Genomic DNA, 23,025 nt, shown 5'->3' with positions numbered 1-23,025 from the left:
CATTGCCTATGACAATGTGTTGCAGAGTTTTCTCAATGTTCTCTAGTAAATTGATGGTATCAGATTGTAGATTTAGGTCTCTGATCCATTTTGAATGGAGTTTTATGTAAGATGTAAGATAGGGATCTTGTTTCATATTTCTGGACACAGAGAACCAATTTTCTCAACACCATTTGTTGAAGAGACTGTACTTTTTCCATGGAAAGATTTTAGCTCCTTTGTCAAAGATTAGTTGGCTACATATGTATGGATTGATTTCTGGGTTTTCTAATTTTTTCCAATGATTAACACATTATCTTTTTTTGCCTTTAGCAGGTTTTTTCAATTATAACTGGTCTGTGGTGCATCTTGAAACTTCGTATTGTGATGCCTCCAGCTTTGTTTTTCTTGTGTAAGATTGGTTTAGTTACTTGTGGTATTTTGTGTTTCCTTATTAATTTTAACCCATTTTTTTCCTAGAACTGAGAAGAATGTCCTTGATATTTTGATTGGGATCACATTTAATCTCTAATTTGCTTTCATTAGTATGAGCACTTTGATTACATTAATTCTTCCAATCTGTGAACATGGAAGATGTTTCCTTTTTTTGTATCTTTTTCTATTTCTTTCTATAATGTTTTATAATTTTCATCACAGAGTGTGGTGGAATGGGAAGGCCATGCCAAGATGGCCACTGGCAACAAACTGTCTGGCAACAGGTTGTGATTGGGTAGTTTCGGAAACCACATGACAACAGAGCCTGACTGACAACAGGCTGTGATTGGATGGCTTTGGAAACTGCCTGGCAACAGGGTGTGATGGGTTAGTGCATAGACTGCCCCGTGACCGGATTAGCTGCCTTGGCTATTTAAGCTGCTGAAGCAACTGAAATAAATGAGTCTGTAGGCTGCTTGCCTCTGGCCCACTTTCACTTGATTCCTGGTGTCCTGTGTGGGATACACCATGCCCCTCCTCTCAGAATGAACCCACAGCAACATCATAAGTTCTGATATGTTGCATTGTCATCTTCACTCATTTCCAGAAATTTTTTTATTTCTCTTTTGATTTCTTTGACCCACTGTTCATTCAGGAGCATGTTGTTCAGTCTCCATGTGTATGCATATGTTCTAAAGATTCTTAAGTTTTTAATTTCAAGCTTCACTCCATTGTGTTCAGAAAAGATTTGTGGTATGATTTTATTTTTTTTTTAATTTGATGGGACTTGCTTTATGGCCTTGCATATGGTCTATCCTAGAGAAAGTTCTGTGTACTAATGAACAGAATGTGTATTCTGCTACTTTGAGGTGAAAGGTTCAGTGGACATCAGTTAGGTCCATTTGGTCCATAGTGTCAATTAGCTCTGTTATTTCTTTGTTAAGTTTTTGGGATATTTTGTTAATTTTTTGTTAATATTTCTTTTGTTAATTTTGATCTGTCCATTGATGAAACTGGGTTGTTGAAGTCCCCCATTACTGTCGTATTAGAATCTATGTTTTCCTTTAAATACATTATCATTTGTTCTCTGACACTGTTTTTAAGATTTCTATTTTTTCTGATTGTAAGATTTCCAAAGATTTTTCTTCTAGTTCAGATATTCTTTCTTCTAAGTTGCCAAGTCTGCTATAAGAATTTCCACTGTGTTTTTAATTTGGCCTATTGAATGCTTCATTTCCAATATCTCATTTTGATTACTCTTTAAGATCTCAATTTCCTGGGAAAAATTTTTATTCAAATCATGTTTAGTTTTCTTCAGTTTGTGAATCTGGTTCTGATTGCTTTTGAGTAATCCTATGATTAATTTTTTCTATATCTTCTCATTCTTTATTATGTGGGGGGATCATGATGTCTTCCTTAATCTCGTTTATTGAATTTCTGAATTTATTTTTAGGTGTCTATGGATTTGTTTTGTTTTGTTTTAATTTTTCTTTTGATGGCTTCTTTAAATTTTTAAAAAATTTTTAACTTTTATTTAATAAATATAAATTTCCAAAGGACCTGTTCTCTCTACAAGAATCTGTGGATCACATGTACATACTAGAGCCACTGGCTAAATGCTGCTTTCTGCTCCTCACTGCCAGGAGCACTGTTAAACAGGTGTTCCATCTCAGCCAGCTGCCATGAGGCTTCCAAAGCTGCTGCTGCCCAAATCCAAAATAATGGCTGCCCTCTCTCAGCTGGGCAGTGGGAATTGTTCTTGAATTACATCTCAGGCATTTCATCAATCTCTTCATCTTCACATTCTAATATTGAAGTGTTGTTGTGTTCCTTGTGGTGGATTGTGTTGTCTTCCTTATTATTTCTTGAATTTCTGTATTTATTTTTAGTCATTTGTGGAAATACTTGTTGGTTTTCTCCTCCAATTGTCTGCTCTTCCAGTGAATATCCAGAGGCGTGTTTTGGGGGTGGCTATGAAACTCTGTAAGCACTCCAAAATGGGGCAAGTATTTAAGCTGGCACCCAAGTTGAGTGTAGTAGATCTCTTCTTGTTAGCAGAAAGTAGGGTGTTCACCTTTGCTGGCGTAATAACTCCCTCACCTCCTCTTTTCCAATGTGATCAATGTCTAGGTGCTAGTCTACCATGGGTGCAATAGTCATCTGCACTTCAGCATGAACCACACAAACGATCTGAACAGTCCTCATGCTGAGCATGGATCCCACTGCAGATACCCACCCCAGGCAATCAGGGAGCTTTGAGCTTGTGGAGCCACATACAGTGATGGTCCAGAGACCCAGCTACATCCTGTATCCTCTTGTGCATTTATAATTCCCACAGTCTCAGCATACTAGGATCCCACAGTCATGGCATATAGAGGATCCACTCCATCCTACTAGCCTGTCCCATCCTGGGAGGGGAAGATATGTCAGAGAACCAGCAGCCTATAGGTGCTCCACCTTGGCTGTTTGAGCCCCAGAACCTGTGATACGTTGATAGGCTAGGGGCACCTCACAGTCCTACATGGGTTTCCAGCTCCCTATCAGTCCTTCCAGCAGACAAAAAGAGTCAGTGGGCAACACAGATTTTTCCCTCTGGTAAAATCTCTGCATCACATGGGTGCAGAAGAGCTGCCGGCGGTAGCTCCTGCTCATTTCACAATGGTGTCTCCTCTCCACTGGTTGCTGGGTGAGCACACTTGAGCTGCTGCTGCTGCTACTGCTGTCAAGATAGCATCTCTTCCCTGCCAGTTGCTGGGCCTGTGCACGAGAGCTGCTGTAGGTACTGCTCATGTCCAAAGTGGTACCCACTCTCTCTCAGCCAATTGCTGGGTGCCATTGACGGGAGGAGGTGGAGAGAGAGAAATGTGCCCCCTTTTTTCCCTAGGTTAGCTGGTATCCTGTCCCCCTTAGAGTTCCTGGATGGACTTGATGGCAGTATACTCTGCCAGGCTCTCCCTCTGGCTATACCACCAAGTAGCATGGGCTGCTGCAGTCTGATCTCAACTCTTGTCCAAAACTCTTGCTTCTTCTCACTCTTGGCTGCTGCGGTTATGTGTTATGTTTGTGTTTGTTGCTGTGCATCCACTCCTTCCACACTGATCATTAACGTCACTCTTCCTTCCTTAGATTTTCCACTGCAGTGTTCTCTCCGACTCCCCCTGGAATGTACTTCTTCCAATTTTTTTTTTCTTCTGTTTTCTCCTATCCTAAAGCAGTACACCCTTTCCCCTATTCCATCATCTTGGAATCCTAATTTTTGAAGCCATTATGACTTATGAACTTGAAAGTGCATATTTCTCTCTCCTGATACTCAAAATGGTAGCAGGTATCTGCCTTAAGTGTTCATGTTCTGATAGAAGTGCAGTAGTGTTGAAATGTTGAGATCATATTTATTAGAAAATCTATTTTCAGAATAATCATTTTTAATATTTGTGATACAAACGTCAGTGATTAAAGCACAAGACAAAAATACAAATTTCTACAAGAAGTTGGCCTTCAAAGCATTATTGGAGGCCTGACTTACCTAACACGGAGAAAACAGGTTTAAATCCTCATGAATTAACATATGGCAGAAACTTACGGTCTCTGTGTTACTAGATGGCCACCATACATGAGTTTTTCCTGTGCATAGCATAGGCACAGTAACTTGGCATTTCCTATTTTAAATTTATCAGCCACCAATAACTATTCTTTCTCAAGGAGAAAATTATATTTTCTACAGTGTAATAGCTTTCAGGGATCCTTTGCTTTGACTTATCAGTTGGCTAGAAGGAAAGAAATTCAGAATACTCATTTCTGTGCCTCAGGCACACAGAAAACTGACTCTATTTCCATGAGAAATAACTTTAAAATTATTTAAATTGTTGAAGTGTCATCTACAAAGAGAAGAGAACCATTTTTAAAAATCCATTTACCTTCTTTTGTGAAATGTCAGATCAATTTCACCTGTCAATGAGGGTAATTTTATTTTTAATACCAGACTTGTGAAACCCTCTAGACCTTTAGTCATTGTTATATCTTTAGTTCTTAAATGTAAAGTAGGGAAATGTCAGCTTTCATTTGGTTTTCACTTAGTCATAACAATAAGCAGAGCTATTTATTGCAAATGTTAGGGCTTCTATTTTCTCTATAGCTCCAGTGAACTTTTATTCTTTCTTGAATACCCAATAAAAGGAATCTGTTCTGCATTCCTCATTGAATCCCTGATTCAGAATATGCAGTCAATGACAATCTCGCCCAAATGCTTGTCTTGAACATTGTTTTAATTTTTATTTTTTATCTATGCTTAAAGTATGAGTTGAAATAAATAAAGTGGTGAAGATTCCCCCCACTAGATAAACACTAGAACAAAGTGTTTATCTTGAGTAAATACAGAAAATGTGACAAACTATCTGTTAGAAGCTATATTTTCCCAAATTTCTATTTTTCAAAACATGGTTTCTGAATTTAAACCAATAACACAGACAACATTAGATTTGATTTAAATGGTAAGGAAAATTTGGGGAGAAAATTTTAATAGCTCTAGGGTCTATAACTATTGTATTAGCTCTTGCCTTTTGGTAGGAACATATGTACTATAATTGTACCATGTTAAACATTAACAGACAAAATTATATACTACACTCTGAAAAGAAAATTTCACTTTCAAGCATGACTTCATCCATTACCCAACTCACCCCCTACTTCCCAGGACAGGTGCATTGTCTTGTCAGTACACACCTGTTACATGACGGAACAGGGCAGAGTGTGTCACTAGACATCTGTAAAATAAACATTTTTTAAAAAATAATGAGCATTGTTTTCCAAACTGGCTTTTTCCTATTGGTGATTGTGTAAGTTTTCTTTGAATGGCTGTGACCAAAACACTCAATATTTAGCACATAGCCAATTTTCCATTTCATGCAGAGTAATAGATTCCTAATAGGTTGGACTTCTACCATTAGGTTAGACAAAATTACATAAATGTCATATTAAAGAAACCTGGAGTCTAATGGGTAGAAACTTTTCTGGGAACATTTTTGAGGAAATTATATACCTTACCTGAATTGTTTTCCTTTAGGTGCTTCAAATACAGTTTTGTGTGAAGAGGGCCAACAACTCGGGTACACATAGCTGACATTTGAAGTGTTAAGTGCTGGGTAAAACAAAGGCAGGTGAGGACATTGTGGGGAAATTAATGGGATAGTATAGGAGATGCTAACCCAGGGTCCTAACTCTTCCACAGCCTCTGTGATGGCCTCAAGAGAGCTCTTGAAGTGCTGTGTGTATGTGTTTGCAGACATTTCCCTGCGCTTTCCTGCCGCATCATTTTTAAGATTTTTAAAATGTTAAGAATTAAGAGAGCTTATGAAGAAACATCTGAGTATAAAAGGAAAAGGTTCTCCTAAATCCATGTGTTGGGGAATGGTTGAAGGTTTTGTACAGTTGTCAGAATCTACCTGTTGGCATCAGTTGCCATGACATTTTTAGCTAGTTGATGAGAAAGCATGTATCTTCATTACAAATCTGAGTTACTAAAAGTAATCACACACTTGTAACATGAATGCAAATAAAAATCGAGTATGATAAACCTATCTAATCTTGTTTTAAGCCATTTTAATTAGACTCTGTGCAATGGATTACCTAAAACTCCTTGTTAAACTGTAAATTTTAAAATAAGCACATCACCTTGAAGACCTTAAGAAATCCGTCTGCAGCTGAAGTATCTTTTTAAAAACAATAATAACATCTACAAATATTATGGATCAGGTGAATTCATTTTATTTTTTAAGTGAAGATTGTTATTAGAGTGTAAAGAGGACATAAAATGAATAGAAAAATCTTAGAATTTAAATATACATATTAGATATATTAATTAAGGCTAAGTTTCCATTAAGAAGTTTTCCTTTTTATAAAAGCTCATAATTACTTCTGATATATGAGTACATAAGGTCTGGAAATATCCCCCCCCCACAGAAAAACAAATAATAAGCATGTAAGTGAACTAATGCATACCACAAATCTAAGTGGCATTGGGTGGTGTGAAGTAAAACAAGAAAAAAAAAAAAAAAAACAAGATACAAAGGCAGACAATGCATCAATGAGATCAGAACTCATTTACTTCTGTTTACATGACAAGTGCTAGAAGAAGCAAATGACTTTAATTTTGCCAGATTTTGACTATTGTAGACATGGTAGAAAATATGCAATGCATATGGCAAAGGTAGTCAGATTTAGAAATTTAGTGGTATTCTAACATGCACATTTTAAGAATGAATAATACTGATTAATCAAAAATTAAATTGGAAAGAAATCAAAGAAAAAAAGCCTTAAAACATCTAAAATACAAAAATTATAACTCATGTTTCACAAATTACCTTTTTAAATATAGTTAAATCATATATTTATTTCAGAAAACTGATGCACATTTGAACAGTGTCAAAATTTGCTCCATTTCATTTATTTAGAACTTCATTCATTTATTTATGAAGGAAATAGATATCTTAATTCAATTATTTTATGAAACACCGTACTTGTGATCATGGACTTCACTTCTATTAGACAGAAAACATTTTGAACTTAATCAGTATCCAGATATCCTAACCCTGTACTGCCTTAATGACTAAGCCATTTATTCTAAAGATACTAAAGAGAACACTTACTTCATTTCTCATGAAATTATCTTGGTTGATTTTTGTTGATGAATGGAAGTTATACATTTATGATTTATCATTTGTTCCTTAATTGTCCACATTTATATCTACATCCTTTTTCTATCCATTTCTATATTTCCCTAGATTTTAATATCCCTCAAGTTGAAACACATAGGAATCCACCTACAATAATTTTTATTTTATTTAGTATGTCTGGTTAAAAAGAAGACATACTGAAAGAAAGAGTTAATTTTTTAATTTTTTTTTTTTTTTGACAGGCAGAGTGGACAGTGAGAGAGAGACAGAGAGAAAGGTCTTCCTTTGCCGTTGGTTCACCCTCCAATGGCCGCCGCGGTAGCACACTGCGTCCGGCGCATCGCGCTGATCCGATGGCAGGAGCCAGGTGCTTCTCCTGGTCTCCCATGGGGTGCAGGGCCCAAGCACTTGGGCCATCCTCCACTGCACTCCCTGGCCACAGCAAAGAGCTGGCCTGGAAGAGGGGCAACCGGGACAGGATCGGTGCCCCGACCGGGACTAGAACCCGGTGTGCCGGCGCCGCAAGGTGGAGGATTAGCCTAGTGAGCCGTGGCGCCGGCCAGAAAGAGTTAATTTTTAAAACTCATGTATTTGTTGATTATGTTGTGCAGGTAATGTGAGACCAACATGAAGGAAACCCTAGTTTCAAAATACCCACTTAAGGTGAGAGTGACAACATAATAATAATATACAAATATTACAATAATAGATAAAATAATATATAACATATAGGTCACATCTGCAGTTCAGTGTATACAGTATTTGGTGTATGACAAACAATAAGTATCTACTAAGCTGATTATAAAAACATCACAATTAGGCATGTTAATACAAAGATCTCATATATGTAAAAAAAATCTAAATGTAGAAATTGAATGTAAAGCTTTTATGATCTCATTGACTCCCAGAACCTTAATGCAAAGTGTTTAAACCATTTAATTTCCATCTAAAGTGAAGAAAAGGGTCAGAGCTCTGCCTATGAGGTTGTGAGGATGAACACAACAAACTTAGGAGATAATTTGAGAGAAATCATCCAATTTTCCACCATTGAGAACACATGAGGTGAAATCAAAGTAGTAGGTGCCGATGTGTGCTCAGAAACAGAGTGTGAAACAAAACGGAGCAAGGGCAGCCTGGGATCAAGAGGAAGAGACGCGTGTGCAGAGTGGAGCTTGAGAAGGGGACCAACCTGGCGAGGCAGCCCATGAAGGCAGCGCTCAGAGGGGCACTTTGATCTGTCCTTTTCCATCTGACACTCGTTTAAAGGTTATCCTTCTAAAGCAAAGTCACATAAGCTTTTTTTTTTTTAATTTTTTTTTTTTTTATTTTTGACAGGCAGAGAGTGGACAGTGAGAGAGAGACAGAGAGAAAGGTCTTCCTTTGCCGTTGGTTCACCCTCCAATGGCCGCCGCGGTAGGTGCGCTGCGGCCGGCGCACCGCGCTGATCCGATGGCAGGAGCCAGGTGCTTCTCCTGGTCTCCCATGGGGTGCAGGGCCCAAGCACTTGGGCCATCCTCCACTGCACTCCCGGGCCACAGCAGAGAGCTGGCCTGGAAGAGGGGCAACCAGGACAGGATCGGTGCCCCGACCGGGACTAGAACCCGGTGTGCCGGCGCCGCAAGGTGGAGGATTAGCCTAGTGAGCCGCGGCGCCGGCCCACATAAGCTTTTTGAGTATAGAAACAGCAGATTGAAATGTAAACTGCCAGTTTTTTTTCATTAGGCTTCTTTTGGTTCTCTTTATCTCTGTGTGGGATGTTGTGGCATGAAAAGACACATGGAAATATCTAGAATGTCGCCCTTATTTTCTTTGAACTCTTGCTGCTGCTGCTATTACCCCTTAGAGATGGCTATGTGCTCTGTGGGCTTTACCTATCTTAACCCTTTTCATCTTCATGAATATATTATTATAATCCCCATTTCAGGAATGAGAAAGCTGTGTCCCAGAGGTGTAAAATCCCAGGATCTGATAACTACTAAGTGACCAAGCCCGGTTGTCTTACCCCAGATTCTGTGACCTAAAGTTCTTTGCTATATTACCTCTTCCAAGAGGAGTTCTAAGAATCCTGTTATCATGGAGAGTTAGGTTCAAATTTGAAGAAGAAGTGGCCAGAATGCTAAGTGTTCTTAGAAAGACCCTTCCAACATCTCCTTCCCATCTCACCAAACACTGGCCTCCCTGCCACAGATGCTTTGTCTCTTAATGTGGCCAGTTTCACTTCTAGGGTTCTTAGGCAATGGGGCTGAAGAAGAGGAACATATCACCTTTATTCTAGTGCTTACAGAGTTTACTCTTTCCCTAAAAACATCTCCAATTCAGAATGTTATGTTTTCCCACAGTGATCATTTTCCAAATCATCTTGTAGTAACAATTTTTTAAAAAATTTTTTTGACAGGCAGAGTGGACAGTGAGAGAGAGAGAGAGAGAGAGAGAGAGAGAGAGAGAAAGGTCTTCCTTTTGCCATTGGCTCACCCTCCAATGGCCCTGCGGCTGTCGTGCTGTGACCGGTGCACCATGCTGATCCGATGGCAGGAGCCAGGTGCTTCTCCTGGTCTCCCATGGGGTGCAGGGCCCAAGCACTTGGGCCATCCTCCACTGCACTCCCTGGCCACAGCAGAGAGCTGGCCTGGAAGAGGGGCAACCGGGACAGAATCTGGCACCCCGAGAGGGACTAGAACCCAGTGTGCCCACGCCGCAAGGCAGAGGATTAGCCTATTGAGCCATGGCGCTGGCCCTTGTAGTAACAATTTGCCAATCCCCAGTCATTCACCTTACCCCCTGCTCACCATCACTTTCCCCAACACCCTTCTGTCTCAGTGAAATCAATGTCAATTCTGGTGATCCTTCCTCAAATCTAACATGTTACTTCCTTTGCCTTTTTGCCACAGGTCTTGAATTCTGTCCAACTTCATCCACTCATTTGCTTTGTCACAGCTTGGGATAATCTTGTGATTATCATTATCTACAAATCTATATTGTCAAGTTCCTGCCCAATACTCTTTAACTACCATCTCTTGTCCTTCTAGTTCATTCCCTGTCTTTCCAATCTTTAACTGGATCCCAGATACCCTTAATGCTCCCAAATTACCTTTCCCCTCTTTCCTCTAATTCATTTTCTCCCTATTCAGTGTTTTCCATGGCCTATCATTGTATTGGGGTATGCCTTCAACTCTCTTGCTCCTCTTCTTTTTTTTTAATCTCCTGGTAAAACTTCACCTTTGTATAGGATAGACCAGCATAGGTTGGAGACCAACACATGACATACTGGCCAGTGTCTCTGATTCATAACTACCCAACTTCAAGGCACACTGCATCCACCCAACCATGCTATTGACAGACTAGTCCACTAACACACTCTCTTCAGTGCTGGCCTCACATCTTTCCTGCTCTCCTCAACTCTCCAATACTGCTCCACAATTCTCATTCTCAGTTGATGACTCTTCTTTCTGCCTCACAGAGAGAAAATAGCTTCAGCAAGGGAATAGAACTTCCATCAGCTCCTTCCAAGGAACACCAGTTGATCCTTGGCTCATCTGTATCCCTGTCTTCTGCCATGGGTGAGCTGCCTAGTTGGTGCCAGATCTTCATTCTTCCTCTGATGTAAATGCACCACTCCCTAGTTTTCCCTGCACTATTCTCTCTCCTAGATAATTTCCTCCAGGATATATGAATGGAGGGACTTCTCTCTAAAAAGGGAAGTCTCTCTGGTACCCAACTATTTTTGCTCCTTGCCTTTCATTCTTTTCACAACCAAGTTCTTTTCAGGAGATGTCTTGTGTTCACTGTTCAAGCTTCTCATGGGAATTGTATTCCTTTCACCTACTAAAACCACTTTTGTCAATGTCACAAGATGACCTCTGTCAGTGTCACTCAATCTTTCAAATTAAATGGCTTTCTTCCTCAAGGCTCAACTTTAAGTCTCAGCCCTATCTTACTTGACATGGCAGCAGCATTCAGGGTTCCAACTCTGGGTTGGATTAAGGTGGTGGAGTAGGGAGGGAACTTACTCCTACAGTCTAGGAGAAGATAGTTTAGAAAAAGTGGAGAGAGTGCAGACTCAGGGAAGAGTTAGGGAGAAGACCACAGAGGAAACTCCCCACATTTAGAAGGACACTGTGGACCGATGTGGAGGATGTGGATGTGCACAACCCAGGACCTCAGCAGCTGAGAGCCTTGGTACCAACTTTGGAGAGATGAGGCCAGACTGCAACAGCCCAAACCACTGGTGATAAAGCAGCAGGAAGAGCCTGAAAGGAAACTGGCTTGGAGCCTTGTGGGGGATTGTGTACCTGCCAAATTAGAGGAGAAAAAAAGAACACATTTCTCTCCACAATCACCCTGCAATGGCATCCTGTAACAATCAGATAGAGAGCAGGCACCATTTTGGGCATATGTAACAGCTGTTCCAGCTCATCTCTGTGCCCAGCAACCATCCAAGTGGAAATGCCTGAGTCTGGCAGGGAGAACAGACAGGGGATGGGTGTCTGTGACTGTGGGAGGCTTGTGTGCTGGGACAGTGAAAATACTGAGGCTGAATGGGAGGGCTCAGGGCATGGCTGGTACTTTGGGCAGTCACTGTGGTAGGCTCCACATACTCAGGGCTCCCTGATTCCCTGTTGAGGGACATTTCTGAAGAATCTGTGTTTATATCAAGAATTGTACAGATCCTTTGTGTAGTTCTTATGGCAGGGCAGATGAATATTCTACCTATTGGGGCTAGTGCCCAGGCACTGGTCTCCTTTGAGGAGAGAAGGTGAGCTGAGTCTATGCCAACAGAGCAGGACCAAAACTGTCCTCTAATTAAAGAAAAAGAGAGAGAGCGGAAAAAAAAAAAAAAGAGAGAGAGCAGATTTACCATGCCCAACCTGGGTGTCACTTTAGACGTTCCCTTCGCCCTGGAGCACTAAACAGAGCTCTCTGGCCACTACATGCCTCTAAGTATTCACTGAAAAAATGGACACTCCATTAATCCATCTTCCATAATCGAAGATAAAAACTGCCACAGGGGAAAAAAAACAAATAAGAAAACAACAAGTATCTCCATAAATGCCAAATAATAAATGCACAAGTTCAAAAGCAAGAATAAAGAAGACAACATGATGCCCTCAAAAGAACACAACATTTCAATACAAGAATGTGAAAATGAAGAAATGGAATTCAAAAAATTGATCATAGAATTACTTAGAAATAATCAGAAACAAATGCAATAACTAATGAAATCTGTACATGACATGAAAGAAAATTTCTCCCAAGAACTTGAGATCCTAAAGAGAAATCAAAATGAAATCTTAGAAATGAAGAATTTAATAGAATAAATAAAAAATGCAGTGGAGAGCCTTAATAACAGAATTAGTGAAGCAGAAGAAAGAATATCTGACCTGGAAGACAAATTTCAGGAAATTAAACAATCATACCAAAAACAAGAAGAGGAAAATAGAAAACTAAAAAACACTGTTGGGAATCTATAGGATACTATCAAATGACCCAACATATAGGACGTAGGAGTTCCTGAAGATGTGGAAAGAAAGAAAGGATTAGAAGGCCTTTTTAGTGAAATAATAACAGAAAATCTTCCTAACTTGGAGAAAGAAAGGGACATCCAAGTACAGGAAGCACATAGAACTCCTAATAGATATGACAAGAAAAGATCTTCACCATAACACTTCATAATCAAACTCTCCACAGTAAGCATAAAGAAAAATTCTAAAATGTGCATGAGAGAAATGCCAGATTACTTTCAGAGGATCTCCTGATTAGGTTTACAGTGTACTTCTCATCATAAACCGTACAGACTAGGAGAGAATCGTGATATATATTTGAAGTCTTAAGAGAAAAATCTGCCAAACCAGAATACTATACCCAGAAAACTCTCATTTATGAATGAAGGTGAAATAAAGACCCTCCCATAATAAACAAATTGAAAGAATTTGCCACCACTCATCCATCCTTGTAAAAGATGCTTAAGGATCTGCTGTACACAGAAACACAGAAACATGATCATCACTATGGAAGAAGGTGAAGGTAGAAAATCTCCCAGTAAAAATACGAAGGAAATCCAGAGTAAAAAATAGGACTATTTATGGAAAAATTGCAAGGCAAACTTGTTACTTGAATGTGAATGGCCTCAACTCTCCAGTTAAAAGACACAGACTAGCTAAATGGATTAAAAAACAAAACCCATCTATGTGCTGCCTACAAGAAACACATCTCACCAACAAAGGTGCATGCGACTGAAAGTGAAAGGATGGACAAAGATATCCCATGCTAGCCAAAACAAAAAAGAACTGGTGTAGCTATCCTGATATCAGACAAGGTAGACTTTAATACAAAAACTGTTAAAAGAGACAAAGAAGGGCAATATGTTATAATTAAGGCATCAATTCAACAGGAATATGTAACTATTATAAATGTATATGTACTCAATTATAGGGCACCTGGCTATTAAGAAGCTATAAGAGAACTAAAGGGAGATAGACTCAAATACAGTAGTAACAGGGGACTTTAATACCCCATTTTCAGCAATGGGCATATCAACCAGACAGAAGGTCGGCAAGGAAATAGCAGTTAATCAACACTAGAGACCAAATGGACATAACAGATTTCTGTGGAACATTCCATTCTAGAGCTGCAGAATACATATTCTCCTCACCAGTCCATGAAACTTTCTACAGGACTGACAACATGCTAGGCCATAAAGCAATTCTCAGCAAATTAAAAAAAAAATTGAAATAATACCATTAATCTTCTCGGACTGCAATGGAATGAAGCTGGAAATCAGCAACCCAGGAATCTCTAGAACATATGCAAACACATGGAGACTGAACAACATGCTTGTGAATGAACAGTGGGTCATAGAAGAAATCAAAATTTCTGGAAACAAATGGAGACAGTAATACAACATATCAAAACGTATGGGATACAGCAAAAACAGGAAAAGTTTGTAAGAGGAAAGCTTATAGCAATCAGTACCTACATGAAGAAATTAAAAAAGCACCAAATAAATGAGCTATCAATATATCTCAAGGATCTAGAAAAACAACAGGAAACCAAACCCAAAAGTAGTAGGAGAAAAGAGATAATTAAAATTTGAGTAGAAATAAGCAAAATTGAAACAAAAAATACAAAAGATCAGCAAAATGAAGAGCTTTCAAACAGAAATCAACACACAAAAATGCTGGAGAGGATGTGGGGGAAAAGTTACCCTAATCCACTGTTGATGGGAAGGTGAACTTGTAAAGACACTATGGAAGACAGTATGAAGATACCTCAGAATTCTGGGGGCCAGTGCTGTGGCACAGTGGGTTAACACCCTGGCCTGAAGCACCAGCATCCCATATGGGTGCTAGTTCAAGACCCAGCTGCTCCACTTCCCATCCAGCTCTCTGCTATGTCCTGGGAAAACAGTAGAAGAAGGCCCAAGTCCTTGGGCCCCTGCTCCCACATGGGAGACCTGCAAGAGGCTCCTGGCTCCTGGCTTCAGATTGACGCAGCTCTGGCCATTACAGCCAACTGAGGAGTGAACCAGCAGATGGAAGTCCTCTCTCTCTAACTCTCTCTCCATCTCTGCCTCTCCTCTGTCTGTATAACTCTGACTTTCAAATAAATAAATCTTTTTTTTTTTTTTTTTTGAAAAAAAGGAACTCTGAATATAGACCTACCATATGACCCATCCATTCCACTCCTGGGAATTTACCCAAAGGAAATGAAATAAGCATATGAAAGAATGGTCTGTACCCCCATGCTTATTGCAGCTCAGTACACAATAACTAAGACAAGGAATCAACCCATATGCCATCGACTGAAGACTAGAAAAAGAAATTATGGGATATGTACACCATAGGATACTACAGAGCACTAAAATAAAATGAAATTGGTCCTTTGCAACAAAATGGATGAATCTGGAAGGCATCATACTTAGAGAAATAAATCAGTTCCAAAGGGATAAATACCACGTGTTCTCCCTAATGTGTGATAATAATAGAGCATCTAGAACTGAAACTGACACTTTGAGATGCAATGACTTGAACAGCTCTTGTCTTGACTGTCGAGGAACAATTTTTTTTTTTTTTACTATTTTTTGAACTCTTCACTTAACATAGAGTTAATCATATGTGTATAAAATCACTTGAAAATAGATCTTAGCAAACATAAGAGTGAAAATAATGCAGAGAGGAGGAAGAGGGTTGGGAGTGTGGGTGGGAGTGCTTGCATGGTGGGAAGAATCACCATGTTCCCAAAGTTGTAATTATGAAGTTTATGAAGTTTGTAGTTGTAAAGTTGCATACATTCTTGTGGACTTACTTCTAAGGGTGCAGTTTAAAAACTTTCCATGGGAACCCCAAATTCCCTTAAGCTAGGTGGTAAAAATACCATTTTAAGTGTTAAAGTGATCCTATGGATATAATTGGTGTTAAAATGATCATATAGATAGGATTAAGTGCTAAAGTGATCATATATATAGGATTAAGTGTCTGGTAATAATAAAAGTTATAATTAAAAAGGAGTGAATGCTCCAGCATGGAAAGTAGTTCATTCAGCAGACTCATAGAATGATAATTGCTTTAAGTAGCAGTCTGACCTCAGAATCAGCCCTTAAGCCTTTCAGGTCAGGCATGGAAATCCAAGACAATGTGGCAAAAAATGTCCTACACAAAGGACCTCTGCGGATGAGACTCCAGTGGAAAGCAATGGTCATCAAAGAAGGCGGTACCTTTCTCTGAATGGAGGAGAGAACTTCCACTTTGCCATGTGGCCTTGTCTAAATACTGATGGAGTTTCTGTTGTTAAATTAGCAACAGTAGTAACTGTGCACTAATTTCCCACGTGTGACCTCTGACCTCAAAGAGTTGGATTATGAGAGTTAACAGTAAAACTTGTTCTCAAAGATTTATTTTGTTTTACTGTATTAATCGAAGGATATTCTTATGTCTCATAAGTTTTAGTTATGCCTAAGTGTCCAACTCCATTATTTGCTTTCTTAGTTGCTCCGTTAATTAGTGATAAAATATATTCTCAGGGACTTGCTTTGTTTGAATATCTTAAATGGAGGATAAAAAAGAAGATTTCAACTCTTTGTTCCCTATTGAGATATTTTCCTACCATCCTTGTCTGTATTGTAAAATCAAAAAACCTGGAAAACTGAATATTTTTACAACACATGAAAGCAAAATCTGATGTGAACACTGTGTACTCTTTCCTTATCTTATTCAGGGTTAATGCTGATTTATAATTAGTTTGGTAGCAGGATTAGCCTCAAACTCTTCTTTGGGTGCTGCACAATATAGAGTTTGTTCAAGGGAACACCACCAGCCCCATGGATACTATGAAAATAGTTGTGGACTTGGAATAGGGTTCTAAGTTTAAAATTTAAACAGAAGGGTTTTTTTTTTTTGTAAATAGTAGTATTTTTATTGATTATAGAGTAGCTTTTAAAAATATTCATATTATGTTTTACAATATTAAAAATAAGCATCTAACCAATGTGTAGTCATATAAAGTCACATTTTGAGGATAGAGTATGTATTATTTCTGCATAAATTATTCAATTTCTAATCATCATTATACATATATAATGTATACATTTATATGTATGTATGTATATATATATTTATATATATTTTAGGTACATGGTAAGTGGGCCTTGTGAGACTCTTCATCAAACATTTGTTCCAAAGAGTAATACATTAAGAATCATCATCTATCTCTAGGGGGAAAAATTGCCTTACACCTGTGACTGTCTTTATGCATGGAAAACAAAATATATTTTAAGTGCAATTTATTGTAAAATATTATACATTGTTCTTTTTTGTTACGTTTATAATATAAGATGTTATGAAGGAAAATTCAATTAAGTGATTTATTCAACAAAAACATAAAAAATATTTTCCAGGAAATGTTATATAGCTCTTTTTTAAGATTTATTTATTTATTTTGAAAGTCAGTGTTACAGAGAAAGAGACAAAGGGAAAGACAGAGAAAGAGAGAGAGAGAGAGAGAGGTCTTCCAATTGCTGAGTCATTCCCGGAGGCCAGAAGGAAACATCAGAAGCAGAGAAAGGTTAACCATTAATTCTATATTTAATTAGACCATATTTCCTGAATGAAAAGCTAACAAGGACTTTTGTAAACAAAGGAAAATAGGAAAAGGGGTTGCTAGGAGGTGTATCCTTAAGGATTCCTGCAGGAAGTTCTTCAACCAGAAAGGAAATGATGAAAGAGACAGTCAGAACATCATGGAGAAACATGGAATGAGCAGAAATATGGGTATATGAGAGTGATTAAAAAATTCATAGAAGGGGCGGTTTTTGTGCAGCAGCTGAGTCACCACTTGGGATGCCTACATTCCATATTGGAGCTGGTTCAGCTTTTCCACTTTGGATCCAGCTTCTAGCTTATAGACATCCTGGGAAACAATAGATCATGGTACAAGTACTTGGGTCCATGACAACCACATTTGGAAACTGATGGAGATTGGGCTCCTGCCTTCGACCTGGCCCAGCCCTGACTGTGGTGGCCTGTTGGAGAGTGAGCTGGTGGATGGAAGATTCTCTCTCTCTGTCTCTCTATCTCTCTTTCTCTTTCTCTCTGCCTTCATTCAAATAAAATAAAAGTAAACAATTTTTTTTTAAAATTCATGGAAAGTGGAATTAAAAGATAAACTTGTTTTGTGCAAAACATTTGAAATATAGGCAGGTTTTCTATAATACACATTTTTCTCAAACTTTTTGAATACCTATAGTATATGGTAGCCTTTCTTATAGGGTTTTATGAATGATATTCGACTACTGCAACAAACATAATGCCATCTGATACCAAATATATATACATATATATATATATATATATATATTCCCTACTTTTAAAAAATATATTAAAAAGTAGGGAATATAAGGGGTTTGAAAGAGAGATGTCCACACTTCATTGAACATGGTAAATGTTGATATTAATACAATAATCTGTTGACTAGAATACCTCATACATATTTTGCAACATAAAGTAGAGTCACTAAGAACCATAGGACAGGGCTAGCACTGCGGCTCACTTGGCTAATCCTCCGCCTGTGGCGCCAGCTCCCCAGGTTCTATTCCCTTTTGGGGCACCAGATTCTGTCCCGGTTGCTCCTCTACCAGTCCAGCTCTCATCATGTGGCCCAGGAAGGCAGTGGAGGATGGCCCAAGTGCTTGGGCCCTGCAGCCACATGGGAGACCAGGAAGAAGCATCTGGCTCCTGGCTTCGGATCAGCGCAGTGCGCCGGCCGTAGCGGCCATTTGGGGAGTGAACCAACAGAAGGAAGACCTTTCTCTCTGTCTCTCTCTCTCACTGTCTAACTCTGCCTGTCAACAAAACAAAACAAAACAAAAAACATAGGACAAGATAGATTTAAAGTGCTGTACATACTGCAAGGTAATTCAGCGAGGAAAAGAATCATCTTTTCATAAAATGTACTGAGACAACATTTCGGTATACACATGCAAAGGAAACTAAAGTAGTTTTTTTTTTTTTAAAAAAAAAAAAAACAAACCTTGGAGTAGTATATTAAAGGATTTATCCCATTCCATGTGTTTTTCTTAATATGGCTTTGTTTTACAAAGTCAGAGAACAGTAATCTAGACTTTGTACCTCTTTTAAAAAAAAAATCAGAGTATTGGTTAGAGTGACTCTAATTCCCATGTGGCAGTAATTGCAGATTAGTACCTCCTCTCTTAAAGGGGGCAGCAGTTTTTTGCTCCCCACACTGAGGTGGGAATTTGTTAGTAAGGTACTGAAAGATGATTAAGAAAGGCTGTATATTCCCGTTATCCTTGGGGAATCTTTAGTAACAGGTGCATCTGTTTGCAGAACAAAATAACTGAATGAATAGTCCATGGATTTTCTTTATTTCCCAAAACTAATTAGCATTTTAATTATGTCTTTAGTTTAAAGATGGAACCTAAAACTAAAGGATTAAAACAGCAGCAACAGCAGCATAAGAAACTTCTGGCAGCAATGCTTTCTCAAGATTCTTTTGAGTCCCTCCACAGCCCCACTCCATCTGTAACAGAAGAAGATATTGATAATGAAGATGATGCAATGGAATTGCTGGGTAATTTTAAAAATTAATAATTTCTCTTTTTCTTTTTCTCTGGCATTGTAAAAACATGTAGTGACTAACAGTTTTTTAAAAAGTTTGGGTACTTTTGTCTTAGGGGAAGAAAACTATTTAACACATACGTTATACTAGACGTCTGTGAAGTTGCATGTAAGAACTAACTTGAAATAACCTAAGCATGTGGAATATTTATTAAATTGTATTTTGTGCTTTGTGTATGCAGCACTTTACCTTCTGATGACTTAATCAAGCTTTATTCTGTGTGCAAGTGTTCAATTGTGATACGAATTCATCTGTCTGCTTTATCCTCTGATTATAATTGCCTTGATCACATCTATTGTCTATAAAATATATCCAAAGTACTTAATTCAGTCATCCCAAGATGGCCTCCTTTAATTTCAAGAATGCTTTAGAAAAATAGAATAAAATTTAAAGAGCCAAGTAGTAATAAGTAGTAATCAATATGTCTTCTGTAAATAATAGGAAAGCTTGCAAAGATGTCAAAGTCCTTTCATGCTTTCAGCCTTGATATTGTATTACTATATAGCATAGGTTATTATATTCTTAATGAAGAAACATATGCTTTTGCTTGAACAGGAATCTCTTCATTTAAACTTGTAAAATTTAATTTCTATTGGGAACATCATTTTTCCAAATAATCCAAGTGATATACAAGTAAAACCATGTGTTTTAAATTCAGTGATATCAGATATTTTATCATGTTTTTAGAAAACTTTCAAATACTTTCTAAATAGAATAAAAAAAAATTAATTGAAAGTTTCAACCAAGTTTTAATTCTAGAATATGAAATCCCAGAAAAACACAGCTGTTTTCTAAAATCATTTTTTATCTGAACCAAATCCATTGTTTTCACTGTTGATGCCAATGCATTTTTTTCATTATAACTGACATACAGCTCCATACATTGGTCTGCAAAGGTGTTATTTACTCAATGATGGTAGATTCAAATAAGTTTTCTGATGATTTAATAGCCATACTTATTCCAGAATTAATAAGATCATATCATGGCAATTATTTCTCTACAAGCTGTTGGTTATTATTTTGTTGTTGTTAACAATTAAGTCTTATTTCTCCACCTCCAAATGATTAATGCAACAGGCCAGATGTGACTGTGGTACCTTTATTCAACTTTCATTCAACAAACACTTTTTAAGCATTTACTCTGTGCTAGTCTCTGGGGTTGGTCCTGACAACATAAAAATAAAATCGTGTTGGTTTCTCTTTGTAGGAACTTTACATTTTTAGTGTTGAAGATAAGAATGTAAATACTTCACTCTATTAGTGGTTACTACCTATACTAACTGGATTAAGCACATTGTTGTATATGTGGGTAACACTTAATAGAAAAGTGGGGGACCATGATTAAGGAGTGTTTTCCACAAAAGCCGATTCCTCTGGTTAGTCTGAAGGATAAATAGTTGTCAGCTCTGCAGGTGGAGTGTGGTCCTGACCCCACGGGTGTACTCATGTAGCTTTGGACTCTTCTGCCATTGTGCTCCTCGGCTGCTTAAATTGTCTCTCAGCTCTGGCCAGTAACAGTGAGGGGCGCAAGTGCATGCAAGGGATTCTTTAAGGCGATGCAGGTGTCCATTCGGTGCTGTTACTTCTGAGAGTTCAGCTGTTCTGTTCTGAAGTCTTACAGGCTGAAGACCAGAGGGTTGGCTTCTGGAAACTCTTTAATGATTCTTGCTTTCATTAAGACATTTCACCCTGGGTCTGAGCAACTTCAGTAATGGTAGATAGCTGAAGATGTGGACTTCCTCCACTTATCTTACCAGGTGGATAATAATGCTGGTCTCTAGATTACTAGGTTTCTCCATGATAACATGGAATCGTCCAAGTTCAGTGGAATATCCAATAAAATAATGTCATATGCAATTTATTTTTGAAACTGATTCCAGAGAAACACATGAATGTATCTTTTTGAGGAAAATACGAATGCTAAAATTCTTGAAAATTTGTGTGTGAAATCAAATTTTAGGATAAAGAATCATTGTAAGATGGAATACAGACACCTGGTATTTAAAATACTTTTTCAAATATGCAATATTTTATAGTATGAGTTTGCTGTAATTTAAATGTTTTTTAAGTATTTAACTTTTTATTGTTTTCTATACCAAGATATCACTGAAAATCTTATTTACTCATGCATGGAATGCATTGTGTAAATCTTACAATGTGATAAATAAGTAAAAGATATAATTATTATCTAATATTAATATAAAAATAATTATTCCTCAATAAAATTGTTTTATTTGAAGCTGGAAAAGTATTCTGAGTCGAACGAGAAGTTAGTAAATCTATCTTTGTATTGTTTGCTATAATCTATCATTGTTACTATATACTGTTTATTCAAATTTGTTCAATTGTATCTTTGTGGATTTCTTTTCTGAATATATTGTGTATATGAAAATATTATGGTATAGCACTTGTAATTTTAAATAGATTAAATATTTTCTGAAAGATAGCCTGAAATACTAATTAATTAATAGTACAAAATTAACTTAACATGGAGTTAATACTACCAAAGAACAAAATATTCACTGATTGAATTTGAAGATTTTACATTCTTAATCAAATCTGAAATTAATACTATAATTGCATTAGATAGTGAATAAAATATCTTCCTTGTCACGTTAAACTAAATAATTCTCAATCTCAAATATAAAATATTCTTAAGAATTTTGGTAACTGTGCTGTCAATTAATGAGCACAATGAATAGAGTTCCTTATAGATAATCTTTACATGTTTTCTGAAAATTATTAAATCAGTAATTTTTCAAAAATGTTATGACACGTTTGAGTGGTAGAACATGAATTATAAAAACCCATATATATTTCATTTAATTAATTTTAACTGGTGAAGGATCCCATGAGTTTAAAAATATTTCAGCTTGTATGTATGGGTTCATTTCCATTACATTACATGCATTCATCACGTTATACATTTTAGTATGGGATATTACTTGAAAAAATGTTTGAGTGTTTTTCAGAATTGGTGATGAGGCAAGTATGTAAAAATTACATTTCGGATATGGTAAAAAAGAAAAACAAGTTGTATAGGTCCTTACCTTTACCTTCTGGCCTTTTCTTCTAATCATATAAAATTAGGAATTATATGTGAAATTATATTACTAAAATTAAAAGTTAATGCAAAGAGATTTTATTGGCTTTCAAGTGAATAATCAAGAACAAATATAATGATACTAGTACTCTTTGTCTACTATACTCACTGAGTTCCTTAATATCTTAACAAATTTTGTAAAATAAAAATTTACTAGAGGACTAACTATATTAAGGGGATGCCTTAGCAAATTCTTTTTCATTGTGACTGAACTTTATAAAATAAATGGTCACTCTCTGCTCTCATTTTTTTTTAAAGTTTTTTTACTTGGAAGACAGTTACAGAGAGAGGGAAAGAAAGAGAAAGAGAGAGGGAGAGAGAGATCTTCTATTCACTGGTTCACTCCTCAAATGGCCACATTGAGCAGGGTTGGGCCAAACTGAAGCCTGGAACCAGGAACTCCATCCTGGTCTCCCACATAGGGGCAGGTGCCCAAGTACTTGGGCTGTCTTCCGTGGCCTTCTCCAGCAAATTAGCAGCAAGCTGGATTGGAAGTGTAGCAGTCAGGATTCGAACCAGTGTCTATATGGGATGCCAGCTTTGCAGGCAGCCACTTAACGTGCCTCATCACAACCTAATGCAGCACAGTGACAGCCCCTCTGATGTATTTTGTAAGTGGGAGGCTTCTTAAAGCAGAAACTATCCTTAATTGCAAAATGAGAATATGCATTTCACTTAAAGGGAAATGAATGCTGTTAGTGTCGTAGAACT

General features: G+C 37.6%; 1 protein-coding gene across 1 annotated transcript in view; it reads left to right on the top strand.

Annotated features, from left to right (window-relative positions):
• The window catches only part of C4H8orf34 (chromosome 4 C8orf34 homolog), a 607,786-nt gene that overhangs the window by 171,575 nt on the left and 413,186 nt on the right, over window positions 1–23,025 (top strand). Inside the window, exon 7 of the mRNA XM_062189877.1 lies at window positions 18,997–19,163. Coding sequence (XP_062045861.1) covers window positions 18,997–19,163 — 167 coding nt within the window. The remainder of the gene's footprint in view (window positions 1–18,996; window positions 19,164–23,025) is intronic.

The sequence above is a fragment of the Lepus europaeus genome, chromosome 4 (genome assembly GCF_033115175.1).
Source record: "Lepus europaeus isolate LE1 chromosome 4, mLepTim1.pri, whole genome shotgun sequence".
Lineage (NCBI taxonomy): Eukaryota > Metazoa > Chordata > Mammalia > Lagomorpha > Leporidae > Lepus > Lepus europaeus.
Note: the sequence above shows the minus strand (reverse complement) of the source record. Positions and strands in the feature narration are given on the sequence as shown.